This window comes from Camelus dromedarius, chromosome 33 (assembly GCF_036321535.1).
Source record: "Camelus dromedarius isolate mCamDro1 chromosome 33, mCamDro1.pat, whole genome shotgun sequence".
Taxonomy (NCBI): Eukaryota; Metazoa; Chordata; class Mammalia; order Artiodactyla; family Camelidae; genus Camelus; species Camelus dromedarius.
In genome coordinates, this window is record NC_087468.1 from 10499891 (window position 1) to 10521550 (window position 21660).

General features: G+C 50.3%; 1 protein-coding gene across 2 annotated transcripts in view; it reads right to left on the reverse strand.

Annotated features, from left to right (window-relative positions):
- CNGA3 (cyclic nucleotide gated channel subunit alpha 3) overlaps positions 1 to 20997 on the reverse strand; it is a 34490-nt gene extending 13493 nt beyond the window's left edge. Inside the window, exons 1-5 of one of the 2 annotated variants that reach the window (XM_064481884.1) lie at positions 20582 to 20997; positions 13639 to 13775; positions 5968 to 6081; positions 3545 to 3724; positions 376 to 429 (exon numbers count right to left, since the gene is read on the reverse strand). In XM_064481884.1, the coding sequence (XP_064337954.1) occupies positions 376 to 429; positions 3545 to 3724; positions 5968 to 6081; positions 13639 to 13739 (449 nt within the window). In that variant the 5' untranslated portion in view covers positions 13740 to 13775; positions 20582 to 20997. The remainder of the gene's footprint in view (positions 1 to 375; positions 430 to 3544; positions 3725 to 5967; positions 6082 to 13638; positions 13776 to 20581) is intronic. The other variant, XM_031441143.2, reaches the window with a different exon arrangement.
- Between the last annotated feature and the right edge of the window lie 663 nt (positions 20998 to 21660).

Below are 21660 nucleotides of genomic sequence, written 5' to 3' on the forward strand. Positions count from 1 at the left end.
CTGAGGATGTAGGATGGAAAATGCATTCTCATCATGCAAGAGAACACCCACTGTAAAGGGACTCCAGCTTTGCACCGTCCAATAGAGAGCAATAGACGGCGCTCGCGCTGAAAACGTTGATCCGATCCCACCCCTTCGCTTTAGAGATGAGAACAATGAGAGACAGAAAATGACTTGCCCAACGAAGTCACACAGTCCAGGTCCCACCCCCTGCTTGTCCACGGGGATGGGTTTCCAGTAAAAGGAGCAGGAGTCTAGAACGGTCTAGAGGAGCTTGGGGAAGCAGCGGTACTAAGCTGGGGTGTCTACGGGGAGTGGGGTGGCCACCGGGAGCGGAGGGCGAGCGGGGCGCTGCTGGGGAGCAGAGGTACTCACTCCTTCTCGGAGTTGTTGCAGGTGTTCGTATTGTTTCTGGCCAGGGGCCAGTCACTGCAGGAGGTAAAAGAGCGCAGCGTGGGAATCTGAGCTCAGTGCCGTTGCGGGGGACCCCTCGCCCCAGGCGGTTATTCTGGGACTCCCACCCCTGTCTCCCGGGCCTTTCCACACAGCTTGAAGAACAGAGGGAGTTGTTATTATCCAGGACAAACCATCTGTGTGATGAGGTAGCCTTGGTGGAAAGCCTTGGGGGAAGAGAGGATGAGCACGCAGGTAAACTGAGGCTTCTGAATAAACAGGGAGAAACTCTTTGGATCCCACCCAGCATCCTAGCCTTAAACTCCTCTCAATTTCCGTCAGTTTAAGCCCGTGCCAGGCAGCGTGCCAGGTGCTGCTATGGGGGGTACGAGCGCCTTTTACCAGAGTGGGCACGCTCTGCAGAGACACGACTCCCACGGGGCCCCTCCCTCGGCAGCCCCATCACATTGGGGCCGCTTCCAATACTCGGGGCGAAAAACAGACCGTGGGCAGAGCTGCCCTGGGTTTCAGTCTATCCTCCTCCGTCCCCTGCTCCCACATTCATCTTAAAACTTCAGGGTCTGCCACCCCAAATCCATGTGAGAATCTGGCAGAAGGTAGGGGCCGGTTTCCAACCCAACTCTTTATTTAAAGCCGGCCGGGGCAGTACTTGACGACGTTCTTTAGGAAAAGGTGTGATCTCCCCAAGCTCAACTGCCAGTCCACATGTTTGACAGCTGGTTTAAGTCTGGCCTCACAGAACTGGAGGGTGGCTTGCCTGTCCATGGTCACTGCAGATCATACACAGCACTGGAGGCCCTGGGGACTAAAGCCGGTGGCTGGTGACACTCCAGCCTGACTCTCAGGGCACTTCTTCCATGATGCTGAACATCCAGCCAAATGCCTCTGTGGTACTTCTGCTCCCCGCCGCCCGAGCCTCCCTCTGCATCCAGGGAGTGGCTCTAACTGCTTGTTTCAGGATTGGTTCTGATCACCTGAAAATCCCCTGGGGAATCAAAACTCCCATGTGATTATGAGGAAAGCTTAGCTCTCTGGGGTGCAGTGGCCCGGGTGTGTCACACCCCTGAGCACATCATCTCGTCGGGCCAAATCCACAGGAGAACTAAGACCCATCTCTGCCTATGCTTTGCTTTGCTGATGGGACTTGGCCTCCAAAATTCAAGGTCTTCTTCCCCCAGGAAGTCTCCCTGATTGATCAGCTCCCATCATGCACCACTGCATTCACCTGCCCACTCTGAACCTTCTAGAGAGTGACCTGGCATTAGTGGTATAGTCGGGGACTGGCCCTGATGGGGTCCTAGCTCAACCCTCCACTCACCTGGTCCCACAGGGAAACAGACAAAGTCTGATGTTCCTCTCCATCAGTGTAAAGTTGTAGAGAAGACAGTTTGGTCAATTAAGCCAAGGAAGTCTTTGCTCGCCCAAAAGGAACTGAACCAGCTTGGCTGGCTTGCTGGCAAACCTCCCTCCCTCCCTCTCCTCCTCCTCTTTATCCATCTTCTCTTCTTCCTTAGCCTCCATCCCTCCTCTCTCTGACTCAGCAGTGCACAGCATGCGGGCCTCGTGGTCCTGGAACTCCCTCACAGTCTGGGATGCCCGGCCCTGGGAACCTGGGGTGGCCCTACACATGTCCAGCCAGCACCCAGGCCCTCCAGGATCCCCCTCCCAAGCCCAGGGAGCCTGAGGGTCTATAGTCAAAGCTCATGTGCAGTGGGAGCTGGAGAATGCAGCTCCAGTGGGACCTCGCCTCTCAGCCTGCAATTCTCACACCTCCCCCCGGCAGAGAAGACTGGTGTGGGTCTCCTAATGTCACTAGCAAGGACTTTCTTTGAACTCCCATGTCTTATCTTAAACATGTTTGCATATTTTATACATTTCACAATGCATTGCATAACCTATAATAAAAATTACCCGCACCCCAAGATGGAAATGAAACTGAAGCTCCAGGAGGGTCCCTCCTGCTCCCTCTGAGGCTTCATGGCCTTCACTCCCCAGGGGCTCCCTTGGCCCGTATGAGGCGCCCACATCTGAGTGTTTCGGTTCATTTGACATCAAAACAGACAGCATTTTCTCTTGTAAAGTATATAGGGACTGTCTGTTCTGCAACAATCATGTTCTTTCCACCCTCTCCATCTTCTAAACCCTGGCATTACCTAGAGAATTTGGCCAAAAGATCTTTTTCAAGCCCCCTTTTTCAGAGGGCAGGTTCTGAGCCAGAGTCCTCCTGCTTGTGAGGCTGAGAGGAGGCCTGTCCCCTGCCCGCCTCTCCTCTCCTCTCCCCAACTGCCCCGCAGTCCTAACGAGACCCTCTGCTGATCAGCAGCAATTAATTCACCCAGTGGTGGCCAAGTGGTCTCCCCACTGACCACAGGCTGGGGGGACTTCTCAACGGCAAGAGAGGAGGGAGCAGACAGCTCTGTGTGTGGAGTGGGGCGGAGTGGGGGGATGTCAGCCTGGCGCCCGCAGATTTCTCTACATGTCTGCACCAGACAGCACTGGCCACAAACTCGCACTGGGCTCGTGGGCTGTGCCAGGGGCGCAGAGCTGACGTTCTGCAGACCCTTCTCCTACCTCTCCCCATCCCCCACCCTACTCCCACCTACTCTGCCCCCCATAGTTCTTAATCTAACTTGAGATGTGGATGGTTCCCCTTACAAATTCTAGCCAACCTTTAGACTGTCTTCCCAGAAGAATGCACGTACCCCTAGCCATAAAACTGTGGGTACAAAGAAAGTACTCCTCGAGGCTCATGGGACAGAAGCCCCAGTTTTTTAGCAAGGTGGGTCACATCGCAGGGTCCTTTGATGGAGAGAGATTGGCGAGGCCCATATCCCCAGGTGCGATTCTGAGCGCAACAATTCCAGGGGGCGCTAGTGGGAGCCACGTGAAGGACCGGGTCAACGGTCAAACGAGGTTGGGGACTCTGGTTAAAGGATTTCCTCTCCCTTGGGGCTTCCTGCACTCGGGGGGAGACTGGTAGAGCACGCAGTGTTCCCCCCAGACAGACTCCTTCCAGGAACCGCGGAGGGAACCGGTGCTCCAGGTGACCAGGAAGGTGGATCTAAGCTGGACGGAAGGAGCAGCAGATGCTTCCCGCCCCGCCGGGTGCGGGGGTCCTTGCCTCCCTTACCTTCTGCCTCGGTCCGGTGGCTCCTGGCTGCCCACGATTGCCTGGGCGTGGCTTTCTCGGCGGGACACCTCCTTGAGCTCGGCTCCGCGGAAGCGCTCCAGGAAAGAGTCGGGCCTCTGGTCCTCGCGGTGTGAGTGCCTGGCGGCCCAGGCGCGCAGCGAGACGATGAGCCGCGACAGCCTGGAAGGGCACAGACAGGCAGCGCGGGCGGAGCGGAAGGTAACGGAAGCCCCCTCCCCGAGGGCTGGGGCGGAGGCAGACATGCGGGTCCAGGGGGCCCCGGGCTCGGGTTTGCACCCCTACTCGTCCCAGCCTCGTCTCCTCTGCCACCTGCAGTCTGGGACACAGCTCCCTCCATAAGGGACACTGTCTTCATTATGGCTTCGCGCCTTTGACACCTGGACTCCATCAAAGGCATGAGCCTTCCAGTGGGGCGTTAGCAAGCTTTCCTGCCCATCTTTCCTGTTGCCCCACGTAGAACTCTTTGTTATGACTGGTAAATACAGGAACAGCAAAAAAAAAAAAAAAAAAAAAAAAAAAAAAAAAAAAATTTCCAAATAGTGAGTCAATTCAGGGCCAGGTTTAAAGGAACAAGTACCCAGATACAACTTAGGATCTTTCCCTGGCCCTTGCCCTATGAATTGCTTCTTAGACAAACTCTTATTTTCTCCCCAGGCTTGTGCAGACATTCCTTTGCAATGTGCCCTGTCTTCTCTTCTGGAGCCAGACCCCACCCGGGGCCTCCAGCACCTAAGGCCAGGCAGCCATGTCCCCAGAGCTCGTCTTAGATCCAGTTTCCATGAGAAACCTGCCCGCAGCCCTGTCTTCAGCCTCCTTATCTCTGCCAAGGGGAACAGGAAGAGACTCAACTCTGTTTTTTGGTGTCTGGTTTCCCTGACTTGGCATCTGCCGTGTACGCCACGTCTTCAATAAAATCAGTTCTGAGCTACCTGGCACGCAGTTATGAATTGTCACATACTTTGATCCCAAACACACACTTGTGACCATAGCCTAAGGGAGTAAGTTGAAGCAACGAAACATCCCAGGAACAGAGAAGCTTACAGCTGCTGTTGGAGACATATGTGGGTGCCTGTCCAGCCCTCCACCCGCGTCCTCCCTCTGCTGGGGGAGTGGGACCAAGGTCGGCCTCCTGGCTCCAGCCTCAGCCAGCAGGCTCGGAGGTGGACGACTGACCCACAGCCTCAGAACTAAAGGCCAGTCCAAGATGGGATTGGGCGTTTCAACTCAGGATCATATGGTGACGGCTGTTTTCAGCCTGTGTGTGGCTGCTGGTGTGTGAGCAGAGAAAGGCAGAATCGGAGGAGACAGGCAGGAAAAAGTACAAAGACCAGGAAACACTGCCTCCCCAGCTCCTGTCAGGAGCCCCACTGGCTCCATTCCCATGGGGTGGCCTGGATCTCAGCTTGTCCCAGCTCCTGCCCCAGCCCTACCCTTTTAATTTGAGCTGGTTTGCAGGCATTCTGTTCCTGGCAATCAACAAGCCTTAATACAGCATTTTAATTGTAAGACAAAAACACTGGACATCACTTAAACGCCAGCTACAAGGGGCTAGTGAAATAAATAATCCTCTGCAGTGAAAAACATAAAGAAGAACTAGATAAATTCATTTTTTTCAATAATCTTAAGCAGAAACTGCAGAACACATGACTGTATGAAACTAGGGCTCTGGTAGGAAAACTGGTGGAGGGAAATATTGTGCCACACATTTGCTGAGTGTTTATCGTGAGTCAGCCGTAAGCTCTGACGCAGCCCTTGTGTTGTGAGATGCATCTTTAGATGAGACTTGAAAGGTGCAATGACTTCCTCCAGGTGGTGCAGCTACTGAAGCCAGAGGACAGATGTCATCAGAAGGAACACAGAACTCAGAGCCTAGTTAATCTTCCAAATGCTTTTGCAAGTATGCTGTGAAGTCTAGGTACGTATGTGTGAGGACCTGCCAAAGCCATGATTGTTGTCTGCGTGCCACTCTGGGCCACCCAACAGCTTCCCATAGCTGGCTGGTCTTGTTTCTGAATTCTCTTCTGAAATTTCCCTGGTTGGCTTTTTTTTTTTTTTTTTCTGAATTCTTTCAGGATTGAGCAAAGACCTCAAAATTACTTTTTATTAGAGAAATTTCAGGTAAAGGCAGTTTTTCTTAGACTTTTCTGAGCTCAGAACACCTGCCCCAGGAGGAAATTACTCCCTGATAGGTTTTTTTTTTCAATGGAGGTACTGGGGATTGAACCCAGGACTCTGTGCCTGCACTCTACCACTGAGCTATAAACCCCCATCCAAATGATAGATTTCTAACTGCTTTCTTCTCCAAACCCCACCCTCACCCACCATTTCTTCCTAAGACGTATCTATCTTCTCTCTGCCCCAGTCTCCCCTTGCCCAAGCAAGGGCTGAAATGGGTCAGTTACCTGGCTGGCCCCTGGCTGGTAAAGGAGCTTCTCCTGGATTCAGCCAGTCCTCTGGTCTCCATGGCGATGCCTTCCTGCAGTTCTGACGACGTCTCCTGGCATGGAGAGTGGGTCCTAGGAAATCAAATGTGCAGCAGGCAAAATTGATTTCAAGCTCGTCCACCTCCTGAACATGTTAAGGACTGAGACGGCCAGATGTCCTGCTTAAAGAGGAAAGCTGACGTCACGTGTCCTCACCCCAGGGCCCCTCACTTCAGTTCATACCCCAGCTGGATCCAGCAGATCCTGGCTTTTAGAATAAACGTGGCCTTTCCTTTATGGCAAGCCTGACCGAAGAGGCTGCTGCCCATGGGCGAGGTGAAAGGGGCAAGCCATAGGAAAGTGGTCCTTATTAGAGCATCGGGAGGGGAGGTTCCGTGTCAGCATCTGGAGCCAGAGCAGCCATTTCCATACAAAGATTCCATAACAAGGATTTTGGTTCAAACACATCTCTGCATGCTGAAATCCTCTCTTCTAAGGCCAAATCAAGTGCTACCTCCTTCAAGACACCTCCCCGCCCCTCTCCTAATGTGTGTGCACCGCAGTCACATTAACTGGGCAGCCTTCCCAGGACCCCACTGGTTACGAGGGCGACCCTGGAATACGGTATGGAATTGGCATAGCTCTCCACGTGCACTGGTACAGTGCTTGTGAATGAAAATCCACTGCCACTGTGTCCTTTTGCCAAGCCCTAACCTCTGACCCCTGCATTGCAGAGGTAACTGGGGGCGGGGACCTCACCTGTGCAGTTCAGGGCGCAGATCATGAGCACGCCTAAGACAGGCACCCACTGCTCAATCTGAGCATCAGCGGAGCCTGGCGTTTGCTGAATTTCCTGCAATAAGACCTTTCTTTCCCTTTCTTTTAAAACCTCCTAGAGCTGAAGTTTGATCAGCCTGATTAAAAGTCATCCAGGCATTGGCCTCTGGGGATTTGTGCTTCATTCCATGAGCCTTGAAGAGCCCAGGCAAGACAAATTAATTCTATCACATGACCTCTTCCAACCTAATTAGTCTTCTTAACAAGGCAGCAACACGGCTGAAGAAGTAAGCAAGAATTAATGTCAGGGTAAAGGCTCTCTCTCAGCCGTGAATGATTAGAAGTCAGAATCCTGAATCCCAGCTGCCGTCTCCAGCGGCAGGGGGCTCACCCCCGAGCCGTGGCCGGTCCAGGCCGTCTCTGCACAGTCCTGACTGCTTCCAGGTTCTTCTCTCCCTCAGATTCCCCGTATCAAGGATACTTTTTTTTTTTTTTTTTTTTTTGCTTTTTAACAAAAAGAAGATTCCAAGTTTTAATTAATTTCCATACTGATAAAAATAATCCCATGAATTTTATAAACCATTGTATAAATTCTATAGTGTAAAAAAATTTGAAATAAGTGTTAACAACTTTAAACAATTCACTACAATGATTATGCATTATAAGTATTACCTGCTGGGTTAAGAAAATTCCATTCCATTCCAATAACATTCTCATCTAAATACTCAAAATGTATAACAACGGGAACCACATGGAGTCACTACATCTTCTAAATGACTGCCTTCCACGATGGGCCGGCTCTCAGGCCGGCACTGCCTGTCATTCTCATCTTTCTCATCATCTTTCCTCACCAGGCTCAAGTCTCTTCCCTGTCATGGTCATTGTCCGGTGAGCAGGTTCCTGTGCTCTTGCCTGACAGTGCCTGGAAACTGAGACCATCCTGCTATCACTGGAGCCCACTGGTGCTTTTGGTGTTGCTGTCACCAACTGCCATCATCCAAAACCCAAAGTCTTTTAACATGCGCTGCTGCTAAGCCAGAAGGCCCTATCTTATGCAAGTAAAATTGATTTGTTGGAAGTAAGTACTGGACCTCCCCATTTATCTGAGTCGCTTGAGGTATGGGGACCCTTGGTGTGCAGGGTCCTCCCAACTCTGTCTCATTTACAGGTGCCATACACAAACTATATGCCATTTATTGACTGCTTTCTGTATGTTAGCCACACACATGTTATCATTTAATCCACACAACAACCCTGCTAGAGAGGAAACAGGTTCAGAGAGGTTAAGTAACTTCCTCAAGGTCACACAGCCAAGAGGCAAAGCTGAGATTTGAATGCCATTCCTTCCCATTTCAAAACTTGCTCTCACCTACCCCATGAATCTGCCTTCTGTGTTTTCATATATACCAATTAAAGCAAAAGTTGAATAGGACATGGCTGAGGACTGAGCCCTGTGGCATTCCACTAGAGACATGGCTGCACTATGTGGGCATGGCTTTGTGTTTCCAAACCGCCTAACTGAATTCTTCCTCTAGACCCGGAAGAGACCACTCACAACTCGTCCTCATACATATAAGAGATGCAGTCAGAAGCCCAGCTGCAAGTAAGAAGCTACGATTCCCTTGCCCTTCTACTGATACTCTGTGTACTACAGAGGTGCGCTGCATGTTCCAAGGCATCTGGGTCTGTTACGGGGGGGAGTAGGCAGGGGGACAAGTGAGTTCATCTCTCCTGTCCCTGGATCTTAGCAGCTGGCATGCTTAGGGGTGGAGAGTTGGAGGTGGGGGCCAGCAACTGACAGCTGGGCTGGGGCTCTGTCACAGCCTCTGCGCCCAGAAGATCTGGAGGCAACCCCCAGGATGGAGCTGTTCCGTTCCCACCAGCAGCTCCTCAGGGAGCTCTGGGCACCAAGCAGTCGGCCCAGCACTTCTGCCTAGTCTCCTTTCTGTTAATTATGTGAGGGCACATCCTGACACCAGATTTATTTGCATCAGCAGCAAAGGAATCAATGCCCATGACAGCGGGGCTTGTGGGTGGGTGAGGAGGGCAGAACTCACTCAGAATTGCAAAGCAGGTCTGCACTTGGCAGCAGGGGGAGCTACCAAGTGTGGACTGAGCCCATGACATGTGAAGGGGAGGCAGCGTAGTGGGGAGCCGGGAGGCCTGGGTTCTGATCACCACCCGGCACCGATTAGCCGGGTATACTGTGGGCTGGCCGCTGACCCTCCCCTCCCGAAGTTTATGTTTTCTGGTCTTCAAAAAGAAAAAAAAAAAAGAGGAAAAATTGGTGATTTCCTATTGATTTAAGTATTGTTCAAACACCCAAGTCCAGAAAGGCACATTTAGCAGTGAAGAGTCAGGAGGGTCTTCTATGACGTAAGTTCAAGGGACCCAAGGGGTCTTTTCTTTGCGACGCATCTCCCCACTTGTTTCTTGATGCCTGACATTCTACCACGATGTCTCTCTTCTAACGCCAGAGTCTCCACCTTTGTTAAATGCCTGTGAGTATTTAAATAGCAAACCCAATTAGTGACTCCCCAGAGAAACTGATTTTACCAGGTAGATCGAAGAGGAGACAGAAGAGAGGAGAGGAACTGAATGTCTGAGGTGACACCTTGTGTTCCCAAGGACACACAGGTGCTGCTAAAACGGAAAAAAGTTTTGGCAATCAGTGCAAGAATGGGGATCTAGAACCTCCCAGGGAAATACAGAGGCAGGAGAGACTGGGGCCCAGGCCCTGTCCTGCCTGGAGCTGACTGAGGACTTAACAGGCGTCGGTCTTTGTAAAACCAGCAGATGAGGCCAGGACAACCTGAAGTTGCCTCCAACCTGCAGGCTCGGGTTCTCAGTGGTGATGATGTCTCGGCAGAAAGAAGCCCTGTGAAGTTGGTGATTAGCAAGGACCAGGGCGGCTGGTGAAACACGATGAAGTGACTGTTTTGAAAGACAAGGTCCTTTTCAATTTGTAAAGCTCATCTTCTAAGTTTTTCATACAGAGGAATTACTGTCCATGAGGTCAAGCTTTCCTCTGTCCCTGGGAGAGAGTAGAGATTCTCATCAGAACGGGAACTGGTAATTAACTTTGCGCTCCGTGGAGCTGGTGTCTTCCTCCGGTGACTTTGGGGACGTGAGAGTAAACAGAAGTGACCTTTCAGAACAAGGGTAGAGAATACAATACCTTATTTCTCTGCTCCTCCTCCCAAGCCCTGAGGAACTAGACTGATCAAAGGCACTGCCCTGGCCCCATGTGACTGAGGAACTCAAGCCGGTACATTTTTGTCTTTGGTTCTGGGCAAGCAGGTTGAAAATGGTTTTCTTTTGTGATAATTGCTTTGAGGTCTGCTCCGGGAGCAGCACGAAGTCTCCTCGTCCATGGGACACAAACGCCTATGCCTCAAAGCATACCTAACATAGCTACAGCAGGAGATTGACCTGGGGCTTGGGGTGCCCTGGTCCTAGCTGCAAGTCTCAGAAGCAGATTCTAAAGTCTTTCTCTATTGCATTATCTTCAAAAATTATGCCAGACAGTTCTTAAGTAATTGAGTCAACTAAACAGCTCTAAATAGAAAAAGCAAAATTCAAGACATTTTTATTTCTGGTCTTTTCAAGGTATAAACTTAAATTTTTTGTTTAAATGAAACATTTTCATCCCTCCTTATGACTCCTCGCTAGAAAAATGACCTCAATAATTTGAAGAGAAACAGGAACCTGGGTCTCTAATTTGGTGTAAGACCTGGGAGCAGGGATGTCTCAGGGGATGAGGACACACTATCTCCCCCCACCTTCTGGGGCTCAGCAAGGGCCACAGCTACACCCAGTTCCCAGCACAGCTGCCTGATATCATTGAGGATAAAGAGTGATTAATATTTAAGGACACACATTTGCAATTGTTCCTCCCAAAAGCTTTCTAAAAGGATTGGAATTTCAAGGCAAAGATCTATGAAGTGTTCAAACACCATTTCCTCCTCTAATATAGGGATCTGAAACTTAAAAATTTTTATGTGTATTTACCAGAGTCCTTTGCTCAAATAAATCTTACAGGGAAGACCAGTCTGTGAATAAACAGATGTTGGGTTTCTCTGGGAAGCAGGAGAGGGCCCTTGACCCAACCTCTGGGCCCAAGGCTGCTCTGCCCCCAAAATGAACTCATATTCTCAATCCTTGGTGATGCTAAGGAACCATTTTGGAAACTTCTGTCCGTTAACCCACTATTGCCTCCATGAGATAAACCCATCATCTCTCTTATGAAGGAAGCATTTTTCCTCTCTTTCCTTTTGAAATCTCTATGGTGTTTCCATGGGATTCTGTACTAATCTGTCAACAAGCATTTACCACATGTGTGGTTGGGCATGGCTCCAAGGTGGGCTCATTGAGACTGGGCTAGTGGTTACGCTGAGGAAGCATGACAAAGACGAAGGCAGGAAACGGCTGGGTCAAAGATCCCTTGAGCACTACCCCTGTCTGCAGTCCTGGCTGTAGACGTGCTGGGGTGAGTGTGGGGTCTTTACTTGGGGAGCTCTCCACCTAACCCTTGGCTGCTTTTTGATCTCAGAATGAACTCAGTAGCCCTCGCTGGCCCAGAGGTCAAGGATTGGGGCAAACTGTCCAGTTATTTAGCCTGCTTTTGTCGACCGTAGGTCAGCTAGCAAACCCTGGGTGAATTACTGGACGGAATGGCAGCTCCAAGGCTGCCCTCCCGGCTGGCTTGCCAAAAATTTGTTGCTGAATTAACAATGGTTCCAGATGTCAGGACAGCTGAGGCTGTCTGAGCTCAGAGAAGGTGGAGAAGGCTTCCAGCCTGGGACACCAGAGAAGCAGCATCTCCAAGACTGGCAGTGAGCATGGGTTAAGTGCTGACTACATGTCAGGGGCTGTGCCAAGAACTTTAATCCATTTTAACCTCATGGCTGCCCTCTGAGGTCCTCTACTAGTACACTTTGCAGATGAGGAAACTGAGGCTTGGAGCTGTGGAACAGCTTTTCAGAGCCAGTTTTCAAACCCAGTGGTCTGACCTGTGCTGTTAGTCACCATGCTGGTCAGTGGCATGGGGATGGGAGGGGGAGGGGAAGACAGTTTCTCACCCATGAGATAGCAAAGGGCATCACTTCAGAGCCCCAGGCTGTGTGGCTGACCTAGCCCCTGACTGTGCATAGACCCGGTGTGAGTCCACAGTGAGGTTCCTGGAAGCCAGATGCTCTTCAACAGCCCACAAGTCCGACTGGCCTTGTAGGCCGCTGGCTGAGGCAGAGCCAGGATGAGTCAGGCAGAGCTGGACCACGGTCACATTGGGTCAAGCAGGCATTCTGGGCAGGACCCCCAGCCCACCTTCTGGGCCTGCATTCTCCTGAATATCCCACTGGAAGGAGCCAGCCTGAGACCCTGCTGTTACCTTCTGAGCCCCAGGGAGTCTGGAAGCTCCAGGAGATGCTCTGGTTATGTCCTACTTGAGGCAAAAGGGGGCAATGGGGAAAAGTTCCATTTTTCTTCAAATGCTTCCTGATCCCAACAGCCTCTGTCCTCCTCCCATTGTGCCCAGGACCCTAGGATCCTGACTTACCTGCTGTGTCCCCAGCTGGGGCCTTTTCTCCCCTCTACCACAACCCTCTTCAAGGGGGTTTATTAGCTCAGATGTGGGAAAGAAATATTAATGCATAACAAAGTCTTAATAGCAGATGACTGTCCTAATACTGTTTTTTTTTCTTTTAAATAAGGGGCAATACCTTAACCTAAGGGAATAGGTCCCCAGCAGTGGAACGCAGGTATTAACAATGGGCCAGTTAGAAGGGAGAGCTTTTGAGTACGGTGAGAATTTCTGATGCCCTTCTGATGATATGAGTCATATCAAATTTCCTGGGGCCCCAGCACCAACTTAAAATAGTTGGCAGAAATAAATATCTGTTGATATGCTTTGAGATCTTCCTTCCTTTGCCTGAATCTTAGGAGGTGGGGGTCCAAAGACTACCTAAGTTTGCAACAGTAGGGACATTGTCGTCCATCACTTATTAGCAGAGTTTGCTAAAGAACTAGGATAAAGACCCTGAATACAGAAAAAAATCCAAATGTGTGCCTGAGAGAGGAAGTGAGTGAGGAGAAATGATGGATGAGGACCCGGTGCCAGGGATGTGAGGGCTGAGGGACTGTCACTGCATTTTTGGCCACCCAGATAATACGCAGTTTTCATAGGAGGGAGAAGTTTTCAGGGTTATATATGTAGAACAAAAATAATGTAAATATTGGAAATAAAGTTTCTCCCGGTCCAACTCAATCAACTCATTGAGAATTGAAGAAACATAAAAATGTGGGTTTTCCCAGGTCTCCAAGTAAGTTAGGAACAAGGTTAGAAGTAGAACATGAAGCCCCAGATTTCCAGGAGGCTGCCTGTGTCGGGATGTCACTGATGGGGCTGATGGCTTTGCTGGCAAGGCATGGCCCTCTCCCCACAGGCCCATGAGCACAGTTGAAGTGAGAGACAGCACATCTGCTTATACTCCATCCCCAGTGCCCAGGACAGGGGCCAGCACACAGACAGAGCCTGATAAATGTTTGATGTATACACGGGAAACGGTGGCAGTCTGGGGGCATTTTTATAGTAGAATTTAATCTGCTGCATTTGAATCTTCATTTTCTTGCCTTGTAGAAGTTATGTAACTTTTTGAGCCTCATTTCCCCACATGTCTAAAATGAGAATAAAAACTACTGCAGTGTGGGTTGTGAGGAGTAAGGGACATGAAAAGTAAAGTTAGGAGGAGTGCTGTGAATAGCCCCCGCCCTCCACCCTGTGGTTGGTCACAGGCTAAGTCATTCTTCCCCCCATGGCCTAGATCTGCTTTGGGAATAGCCTGTTCCAGGCATGAAATTAAAAGCCCATCGTACCTGCTGAGGCCGTTCTCAATGTGATTGAGATCTCTGTCCGTGGTCCTTACAGCGAGGTGGGTCCCGGAGGGCTGGGAGTATTGGGTGCTAATCTTGGCCATCTTCTTGCTTGGTCACATTCAGCCCCAACGTGGCTGCTGAAATATGAACACAAAGCATACATGTCATCAGGACGAGGGAGTAACTGCAAACGCAGCTCAAATGGGAGGGCTACTCCCCCAGGCAAGCCTGGGCACACATGCCCTCCTCCATTTTCTCTCACAGTTCCTGCCACACTGTTTTAGTTGGGTCTCTCCGGGCTCTTCTTTCCAGCCTGAAGCACAAACAAGTTCTTTCACTCCTTTGGATATGCCGCATGCTAAGAGCTGCTTAAAGTTAAGTGCTGATCTCACAAACGAATGGCCAAGTTGATATCTGATGTAAGAAAGCTAAAACCCTTATGATTTTCTTTGATCATGCAATGTCCCTCTTGACTCTGGTTTTCTTGCTTACTTTTTTATTTTATAACTTTGCAATGTTTTAGGATCTCCCCAAATCTTATTTTAGAACAAAGCATAAAAAGCCAAAATTGATTCATAAGGAGTTGCAAATTGGTGATATTCCATCATTCCTTCATCAGTTAGCTGAAATATTCTTTAGAAAGAAAATCTGACTTATTATTTTGCTGCTCAGTGGTACAACTCATACAGAAAAGACAGGATAAACACTTAATTCTTTCTGCCTATTTACCAGCTTTTAAGCCATGACATCCTAAGTGATTCCCCAACCACTCGAGTGTCTTCACATCTCTTAGCCCCATAAACTCTAGGAGAACTCACAAATGAGATCATGAAATTACAATCAGTGATCCTGAGGCTCTGTTGAAAATGAAAACTCCCATCCAGCCAGGGCCCCCGCGTGTGAAGCACTTGCATATCCATTACTTGTTAACCCTCAGGAACCCCAAGAGGTCACAGTGGTGCTGATTTTGCAGATGAGGAAATGCAAGATAGGGTCTGTCTGACCCTGAAGCCCGTGTTGCAGTTTGTTTGGTTTATCACACCCACTGCAGGAGATTAGAAGTGCACAAATATAATTTAAAATTTCAAGCATTGGAAGATGAGTCCTGCCAACGACCAGGGTGACCTTGAAGTGGATCCCAGGCTTGAGTGGTTTGTGAGCCTCTCGCAAACAATTGTGTTTTCTAGGGCTTGACTGGGGAACTAAGAAGATGCCATTTCAGACAATTCTCATTTTCTTTACAGCATCACTAAACCCAACATGTTTTCTTCCCACCAACATGCTTATTGTCCCAGGCATTGCACCTGGCCCTGAGGACTATGAAGTTGGAGATGGATCCTTGTCTTTGAAAGCGCAAAATTTCATGGAGAAACAGGCAGTGAGGGAGAGGAAGGAAAAATGCTGAAATAGAGACAGAGACATGATGGGGAGTAATGTGGGTGGCGGGGAGTAGTTCTGCCTCCGGGACCACTGAGGTCTAAAAGTACCCTCTATCTGCCCAAGAAAAATTCCGAAAGGATAGCTCAGGTCTTTGACCACAGAGAGTGTGTCCAGTTGTGCCCATGAGGGAGGCAGGGAGCTAGGGAACTGAAGCTCAGATCTATTGTCTAGAGACCTTTTTAAAGGTTTAAAATTAACCTATATATAGTTGGCCTTAGGAAATACTTTTGCTTGGGTAATGGAAAAAGCTATTTCATGGAAACACAAAGCCCTGACTTGATTTAATATATATAACCACATTGTTTGTGGGGCCCGCTTGCTAAATCGTGTTTTTTGCAAAGTGCTTGCTCCACAGAGCAGAACGAGCTGGAGAAATGAGCACAAAAAGGGCAGCCAATGAAAAGAGGACAAGAAGCACCAAAGAGAACAGATAAAAGTACCCAGCTGTGACCCCAAAAGTGGGAGCTCTCCCGTCAAGCCACCTGGGCTTGTGGCTTACAGTTCCCCCACTCGAGTGTCTTCTCCTTTTTTTGAGCAATAAAGCAGCCTCTCGCTTTGTCCCTCTGCCTCCGCTGAGAATTCCTTCTTAACTGGCAGGCAAGAACCCCACACTTTTGGTGGGCTTTCTAATTTGGAGGGGTCTCTATCCACTGACACTTAGAGTTGAGCTTCCAGGTTGATGCAGGGAAATGGAGGCCAGAATCCCCATTCTCCCTTTTCTGTGGAGTGGAGGCTAGGCAAACCCAAGGACGTCACTGAACCAAGACAGGAAGGCTGGTCTGATCTAGGGGAGCTGCGCTTTGTTTCCCAGGGCAGACTCTGAATGGCTGTGAGGCATGGACTCCATGGACTCCATGCCTTTTTATAACACAAGCAAAGGGAAGCCTGCAGGTGCCAGCTGCAGACTCTCAATTCTTGCCTAAGAAGAGCTAACGTCTTCACCCCCCCCCCCACCCCCAACAGGAAGAAATTTGGGGTGAAACAGAATGCACTGAAATTGTAACAAGGTTATCAATTATGTTACTCAACCACTAGACAGAGGCTTGCCTCCTGCCTAGAAAGTGTCTTGGTCTTCCGCACAGATGACGCAGAGTTAACAGGACTCTGGTTTCCTCTGCTTCAAGTGCAGTCAGTCTCTAGATGACTGCTTTGCAATAAGATTCAGCTGCTCAGGGTGAGATTCCGAGAGGATGAAACTGCTTTCTAGATGTTGCTAGAGCTGGAGAACCCAGATTTCTGTAGCCAGCCCTACAGATGCTGCTCCCCAGAATTCCATCTGCATCCCCTACCTTCCAACACACACACACACACACACACACACACACACACACACACACACACACTCAACAAAGCCAGGCGAAGGACCTCCTTTCCTTCCCCAAGGACCTAGTTCACCAAGCTTAGCTGCAGGCACAGGGGGTAAAGTGTGTGTTTCTTTTTTCCTTAATTAACTATTGGGATATGATTATAAAAGTAATCCACTGTCATTACAGGAAATAATAAGATGGTCATATCCAACTTTCAGCACTTGCCATGCAGGCACTGTGCTGAGGAATTCACTCCGGTTGCTTCATTTACTTCTCCCAACAAGACAACCCAAGGAGGCGGATATTATAACTACTAGCTCCCAATTTACACATGAAGGAACTGAGACTCAGAACGGTTAATGACTCCTTCAAAGTCACCCAGTGGCAGGACTGGGAAATAAAAGCCTGTTTGGGTTTCACCCCTACACTGCATTATTATGATACAAGATGGAGTGGGTGCAGTTCCTCAAAGACAGACACAAGAAGTGCTCTGGGGGTTGGAAGAGGTCCAGGGTGTGGGCTGTGTGAGGAGGCAGTGTATCCTGGGGAGAGCTTTTGTTGGTACAAAACCAACTGCCCCAAATGGCACCATTCCAACTGCTCCCACATACGCCCTTCCTCCCCCGAGTCCTGTCCTGGTTAATGCCCCATGGATGCTGCCTGGAGCTAACAGATCACCTAGCAAAGACTCAGTATACTCTTCCCTCTCCCTCACTTCCTCGGCTCCATCATCACCAAGTCCCCTCCGTTACACCACCAACTTTCTGTCTTCTCTGTTGCCACTCATCCATTCACTAATTCAGAGATAGACTGAGCCCTAACCATGTGCCAGGACTGTGCCAGGCAGTGGGGGTGTAATAGTGAACAAGCCAGAGCAGCTCCTGGCCTCCTTGAGTTCTGCCTTCATCTTTGTCCAGGCCCTTGCCCCCCTCCCCGGGATTATTGAAACAACTCCCTTTGCTCATCTTTCATCTTTAGTCTCACCTCTGCAATCCATTCAAGGCCTGGCCCTTAAAAGGGGCTCAGTGAGTGTGGAACGAAAGAATGAATGAACCTCTTGCACTAACACCAGGGTTTTTCTAAAAGATAGTTCTAATCATGTCACTCAGAAACTTTCAGAGATTGCCTCTTTTCTCCAGCATGTGGTCTTAGCTTAACATTCAAGATTTTTTAAAAACCTGGATCATATTAGCCTAAGGGATGTTCCATTTAAACCAAATTACTCACCCTTTCCTCAAGGGTGGCATGAATTTTCTCTTCCCATCTATTGGTAGAGGCTGCTCACCAAAGCCCTGTGCTGGCTGGATATCTCTGTCTCCCCTCCAGGCCAGCTGAGGGCTGAGTGACAGGCTCTGACCAGCAGACTCCCCCCATGATGCAGGGTTCCCCAAAGCCTCAGAACCTCAGATATTGCATAAGCGATGGACTAAGCCATCAGATGTTCCAAATCTATGTGTTACCACAGCAGGGCCTATCCTCCCCTGTGTAATACTCACATCTTCGCCTTTGCTAGTCCCCCTGCCTAGAGAGACATTTTCCCTTTTGCTTGCCAGTTGAAATTCCTTACTTCCAACTCCAGTATGACCTCCTTGGGAGTCTGTCGCTTCCACCTCTCCTTACTCTCCTGGCACTGTTATCACCTCTGTTTCAGCCCAGAGGGGAGGTCACCTCTACACCGTGATGTCCAGAGGCCAGGGGCTGTTTGTTTAATTAATTTTGTCTCCCACAGGACTTCATCTAGTGATTTGTACTCAGGAGTAGTCAGTGTGCAGCTGACATGAATTAGGTCAGAAGGAAAATCATTCACCCCCAGCCTCAGTGTACACAATTGGGGGATAGAGATAAAAGCTTGACCCATTGCAACCTGGAGGCTGCAGTGATTGGCAGGCATTTGATAGGATTTCAGGTGAATAGGCAGCTAGGTAGTGTATATTTGTTTGGGGGGATAGGGTGGGGTCGGGGGAGGTTCGCAGACCTGGTCATTGCCATCCCTCCCTCACAACCACAGGAAACCCGCAGCCTGTGCAAGATCTGGGGGAGACAGTGAAGAGCTTCTATAGCTTCCAACTGTTTACCTCCTGGGTACCATGGCGACGGGAGATTGGTCTCCATGGCAACTCCATTATTAACCAGATGCAACTACTGCTGGCAGATAGTGAATGAGGACAGAAAAGTCATAAACGCAGGCACATCAAAGGGAAGAGGCACACACAGTCCTGGCCAAAGTTCCAGCTAAAGTGACTGAGATCTTGCACTGACCAGTCTGTCACCCAGAGAGCCGCTATTCACCCTCTCCTGGCATCTCACCCCGGACAAATGTCTGTTTATAGCCGAACAGAGGCTGAAGAGGAAAAATAGTGTGCATTTGGGGGTTCATATGAAGTAAGAGAAGTTCTTTTCTTCCCTGCCACACCCCCTCCCGGCCAAAGGATTTCCCACTAATTCAGTGAAGTCCTTACTAGGTTCCCTGACCTGGCAGAATTTTCAAGAATCCAGGACTTTGGCGTACACAAGACTTAGCTTGGAGAGTGGCTGTGAAGGGAGTGGTCACCTCCCTTCTCCCTGACCAACTTTCCTTTGCCCCCTCCGGTGATTTCTAACTTAAGGGGTCTGTGATCATATGCCCAGGCAACAATATCTTGCCCATTTTTATGAATGAAAGAGTGTGTGTGTGTGTGTGTGTGTGTGTGTGTGTGTGTGTGTGTGTGTGTGTGCAGGGTGGGGGGAGTGGTTTGGCAGACAGGTCCCTAGAGACGGGGGTCTAGGCTGACCACTCTGGGATAGAGCCGCAACCCAGGTGGGGGGCCATTGCCCCAGAGTTTGAGGTACCAGGCACGACGCTGACCCCAGCTTTACAACTCTGGAAGATTTGGTGAGGAGCACCCAGCTGTCGCGTTTCCAGGAGAGGGGTTGCGCCCTCAGAACTACTCGCAGGGAGAGTCCCAAGCACGAGAATTGCATGTCCCCTGCACCCAGTCTACTGCCAAGGAGGCCCAGCCGCGGGCTCTAGGTTCTCTCTGCTCTTGTCCCCCTCATTCTCGGCCACATGTCGCCTTTAGTTAGAGATACCCTCTTCAGAATGACAAAGTTTAAAGTCTTTGCATAAAGTAAAGTAGGGAAATTGTGAATTGGAGAATTACAAGGAGAGAAAAATGAATCGGCCCTTCCCTCCCTCCAGTCACCCAGTCCTTGCACAAGATGGTCAGAGCGTGAGGGGCAGCTGGCTGAGCCCCCTTGGGGATTGGGAGTGGGGGTGGAGGCTGGGCTGGGGAGAAGAGCCTGAGAACAAGACAGAAAGCCCGTGTGAGTATCCGGTTAGAGGATTGCAAAGGATCAGAGGACCTCCGCCCCTTCTCCTCCCTCCTGAGCACTAAGCCCCTAAGGCCTGAGCAGCCAAGATCGAGGATTATGATTTTATCATTACAAAAAATAAATAAATGAAAGAGAGAGTGATTGTTCGTTCTCCAAAAGAATTTTCATTCTTTGCCTCCTCCTCAGCTCACCTGTCTCTTTGGATCCCCAGGGCTGAGTAGGGTCAGGCCAAGACAGTCCCCCAACCCCCGTCCGCGCTCCTCTTAGCCCCCGCTCCCTCTAAGCCACGAACACAACTTCCCCATGCGCAGCGCGTACTCGCGGAAACTCCGCGCAGGACCCCGATCTGGAGCCTAGCAAACGAGGCGGCTAGGAGCTTCTTCCCAGACGGGCAGCCGAGGAGGCGCGGGGCGCGGCCTCCGGGTACAAGGAATCTTGGGGAGGTGTCCCGGGGGTGTTGTCAGTCTGGACATCCTTTTGCTGAAGGAGCCCACCTACTTCTGCCTCCTGCCCCGACGGCTCAACCAGACTTCGGCCCAGCGCGGCTGCGGGACGTGAGTAGAAGAGGATGCGATGGACTTGGGAGGCACAGAGGACGGCTTCTAGTCCTTTGATACCGGCTGAAGGGGTGTGGGTGTGTGTGTGCCTGGGGTGGGAGCAGCTGCCGGAGTTGGCCCTTGGTTCTGCTGCCTATTTCTCTCTCGCAGAGAAGCGGCCCGTTTCAGCACCGGGGGCTGCGGACAGCGCCACGCCCGCCCTCAGGCCCCGCCACCCCACTCCCCTGCGCATACTTTTCAAATCCACCTCCAGGCTGGAGTCTGCGTCCCCAGCGCACCTCCCAGCGCCCCAAGAACAACCAGTTCAAGAGCCCCTAAAATCCTTACCCCACCAAAGTTTGAGCTCTTCGCGGCGCGCCTGTGTCTGGCAGAGCGTCTCCTCCTCGCTCCCTCCCGGTTCTGGGCAGCGGCTCTGGCCTCACTCCCTCCCACACGCTCCGGCCCCAGGACCCTCCTCTGCGGGCGGCGGAAGGAGCCGGTTGCCTCCCTCTCTCTGGGAAAGTCAGGTGAGGCTCTGGAGCCTCAAAGGCGGTCCCGGAAGAGGCAGAAGCCACTCACTCGTATCACCGTGCCTTCCAAGGGAAGAGGGGGCGAGCCAGGAGCAAGAAAGCAGGAAAGTCCATTTGTCAACTACGGACTCTCTCCTAGACGCGAGCGGCTTCCTTGGACACTTCCCTGGGATGTTTTGCCCGTAGTGTAATCCATGCTACACGAGGACACAGCGGAAATGCGGGAGTCTGAGTCTAAAGGTGGGAATACACATCCCCTTAAACTCGTTGACAATCTTAGGGGGAGGGTTTTAGAAACAAATGTCTCAGGGATATTGTGTATTCTCCTTGCAGAAATTGTTTCCTTCTACCACACCAGATAACACCAGACTCCCTGAACTAAAAACTAAACCCCACTAATCCAGCTGGTATTCATTGCCTTCTATGGAAGCCAGAGGAACTTAAACTCTTTTTGAAGAAAATAACTTAAAACATAGAAATAACAAAGCCTCCACATTTCTCCAACCTCACTTTCTCCACAGAAGGTATATATCTATGGACACACACGTCGGGAGAGATGACCTAATCTCACCACCCTCTCACTCTTTGGTTCTGGAGGGAAGGAACAGATTCCAGGAGGAATCAAGTCTTTTTGGCCTCTTGGGTTCCAGATTCCTGTGAATGACACTCTTAGAGGAAGAAACTCTGCAGGAGCTGATCTCCCAGCAGCCTGAAAACGAGAGGCTTCCCTGAGGACTTGAAGTACATGGCATTTCTTGAAAATAACTATCAAGTTGTCTATGGAGCAGATTGTCTAAGTTTTCAAGTTCATGCAACCCTTGAAGGGAGAGATGAGGTGTATACTATTCACTGGAGAAATAAAGATTTAGAATGGCTCATGGGCACATGCACACATGT